At 43.2% G+C, this 3,100-nt stretch overlaps 1 protein-coding gene across 1 annotated transcript; it reads left to right on the top strand.

Moving 5' to 3' along the window:
* Positions 1 to 366: 366 nt before the first annotated feature.
* On the top strand, positions 367 to 1,671 carry LOC130015717 (uncharacterized). Its single transcript, XM_056106410.1, has 2 exons — positions 367 to 1,065; positions 1,145 to 1,671. Exons 1-2 carry the CDS (start codon positions 478 to 480, stop codon positions 1,619 to 1,621), a joined length of 1,065 nt encoding a protein of 354 aa, XP_055962385.1. The 5' UTR covers positions 367 to 477; the 3' UTR covers positions 1,622 to 1,671.
* The last annotated feature ends 1,429 nt before the right edge of the window (positions 1,672 to 3,100 follow it).

Here is a 3,100-nt window from a genome sequence, read left to right on the forward strand (position 1 = left end):
AGGGATTTAAAGGTTGTTCTGGGGCAACTTTACCCTGGTACGATTAAAGTAGTGCTCGCCTTTTCGGAGGCATGTAGGCTCCGGGGCTGTGCCCCTTCTCTCAAAGTGTTATATCATTTTGTAGACTTTAGGAAGTGTGATGGTTGCTTCGTTTTCGCCCTTGGCAGGGAAGGGCGATCTCGTATTTATCTTCCTTGCCTAACCAGTCGCTGGCGAAGGCGTTTCTTTATTGTTTACCATAAATTTGCTTTTCTTCATTTTTCGGATGGTTTTTCTTCTCATCAAGTTCGGAGCTGTCCGTCTCCTTTAAGTTTATCCGAGTCAAAACTTGCTTTTGACATATCTTCCTGTAGTAGTCATCTTCGGAGTCGATGGTTTCCTTTGGAGGATCCTCCTCGAGGCTTGGCGGATCTTTGCTACTCTTTTGTTCAAGGTATATTAATTTGCTTAAGTTCTTTTTAATGTTTCTTTTGTAGGATGTCTTCTTCTTCTGACGATTTCCTTTCCGGATTTCAAGTAGATTTGGACGTTCCGATGGGTGGTCCTGACGTTCCTATCGCCAACATTATTCCTGGCGACATTGACGTGGATGGGGCTCCTGTTGATATCCCCCTAGCTCCCGCCGAGATAGCGTTGCCTGAGGTTATTGTTGTAGATGATGATGATGATGATGACTCGGCTGATCCAGTAGGTGACGAGGCGGTTCCGTCGCCATTTCCCCCTCTAGCATCATTTACCGTTTCTGGGGGAGTTGGGGGTGTGACTTCAGAGGGGTTGGTTGTTGCTGATTCGGGAGAGATTCCTCAGGGTCGAGACCCGGATTCTCCGTCTAGGAAGAGGCGTCGAGTTGGCGATGGTTCTCCATCGAGGGAGAGTTTTCCTGGAGACTCTTCTTCTGCTCCAGATTTGGTGCAGTGGGTCGAAGGTCAGGATCCTGCCAGTTTGCTGAATCCTAGAGTGCTAGCGGAATATATCCGGACTTTGGCGATTCCTGATGATGTTACGTGGTTTTGTGGTAGGCCGGGTCAGGAGCTTTCCGATCTGGCTTGTTTTCATGGTTTCTCTGTAAGTGCTTTCTTTCTTGAATATAATATGTTGTTTGTATTCAATTGTTTCCTTATTTGTTTGTTTCTGGTGCTTGTAGGCTCTTCAATCTGTTCTGGTATTGAACGACCGTCGACAGTGTGCCGAGGAGGAGGTTGAGCGTCTGTCCTCTCTTTTGGCGACTTCCGAGTCTGAAAGGGCCAAATTGAAGGCTTCTTTGGAAGAGCATGATTCCCTTCTGGCGCAGCTTAAGTCGCAGGATGCGATTAATGATCGCCAAGTTAAAGTGATCGAGAAGAAAACCGATGACTTGACTCAAGAGATTGAGGAGCTTATTCGAATCAATTCCCTTGTTGGTGGGGAGAGGGACAGTCTAAGATCGGAGGTTGAGAGTCTTCATATCCGTCTGCTAGATACGAAAGCTTTTTACTCTGCTTTGATAAGCGAGTATCGTCTTGCGATTGGGAGGAAGCTTCTAGAGCAGAATCCTGATATTGATCTTTCTGGGGTTAACGAGTTGGATCCCCAAGCCATCGCTCGTGATCTTCTTGTCAAGATGTCTAAAGACCGTGTCTAGTAGTTTATCTTTTGATTGTATTTGCTGATGTACTAATTTTGCTTTTTGTAATTCGCAATTTATGAATACATTTTCTTCGTGTTTCTTCGGAATGCGCATCCGCCTTATATTAATTTTTATGTACCTGTCTTGCCTCGAGGGTTATTCTAAACCCTGTTCTTGGCGTTGCTTTTTATAGAGTTAATCTAAACTCTTTTATTTTAGTTTTTGTTTCGAGTTAATCTAAACTCTTTTTTGGCGATTTGCCTTTTCTGAGTTAATTTAAACTCATTTTTTAGCCTTTTGTGGCGATTTGCCTGGTTCGGCGATTTTGCTTTGAGTTAATTTAAACTCATTTTCTTGGCTTTTAACCTTTGGTGGCGATTCGCCTAGTCCGGCGATTTTGCCTTGAGTTAATTTAAACTCATTTTCTTGGTTTTTAACCTTTGGTGGCGATTCGCCTAGTCCGGCGATTTTGCCTTGAGTTAATTTAAACTCATTTTCTTGGTTTTTAACCTTTGGTGGCGATTCGCCTAGTCCGGCGATTTTGCCTTGAGTTAATTTAAACTCATTTTCTTGGTTTTTAACCTTTTGTGGCGATTCGCCTAGTCCGGCGATTTTGCCTTGAGTTAATTTAAACTCATTTTCTTGGTTTTTAACCTTTTGTGGCGATTCGCCTAGTCCGGCGATTTTGCTTTGAGTTAATTTATACTCATTTTCTTGGCTCTTAGCCTTTCTTGAATTTGATCTTTATTTTTTCTTCTTTCATCTTTGATTTAATCGTTCGTGGCTGTTCTTGATTTTCATTTCTTTATTGGTTCGTCTGGCTAATCAAATAGCAGCAAAATTGAACTTTTATTGATAAAAAGATGGCATACAAAAAATTAAAGATAGATTTGACGCCATCTGGTAAGACGTAAAGTCGTTACCGATGATGGGTCGTTTTTCGTTCCTATTCTTCCTTCTTTTCGGTTTTGTTTTCTTGGAGATCAACCACTGACTCGTCATAGCACTTCTTGGCTATTCCTTGGTCTCCTCTCAACGTCACTACTCCCTTTTCGGTTGGTACCTTCATTGCCAGCGCTCTGATGCTGGTTACTGCTGCCGAATCATGGAGGAAAGGTCTTCCTAGGATGGCATTATATGTCAATTCCATGTCCACTATGTTAAATAGTGACATGATTTTCTTGTTTATTCCTCTTTCTGGGCCGATTATTACTTCCAAGGTGACTGCTCCCAGCGGAGTGATGGAGGGACCACCGAGTCCTGATAGCGGAATTGGGACTCGGCGTAGCCTTGACGCTGTTCCTCCCAACATTTTGTATGCTGCGTTTGTCATGAGGTTTACTGCGCTTCCTTCGTCGATAAGGATCCGCTCCATGTTCCAATTTTCAATGATAGTGGTCACTACCAAAGCATCGTTGTGAGGTGCTTTGACGTGTTCATAGTCTTCTACATCGAAGATCACTGGCGGCATGTGAGTTTCTCGTATGTTCATTA

The sequence above is a fragment of the Mercurialis annua genome, linkage group LG6, assembly GCF_937616625.2.
Source record: "Mercurialis annua linkage group LG6, ddMerAnnu1.2, whole genome shotgun sequence".
Lineage (NCBI taxonomy): Eukaryota > Viridiplantae > Streptophyta > Magnoliopsida > Malpighiales > Euphorbiaceae > Mercurialis > Mercurialis annua.

Excerpts from the sequence above, each read along its gene's own strand:
- LOC130015717 (XM_056106410.1), top strand. The coding sequence starts at position 478 with ATGTCTTCTTCTTCTGACGATTTCCTTTCCGGATTTCAAGTAGATTTG. Across the intron at positions 1,066-1,144 it reads CTTGTTTTCATGGTTTCTCT|GCTCTTCAATCTGTTCTGGT; the intron begins GTAAGTGCTTTC and ends TGGTGCTTGTAG.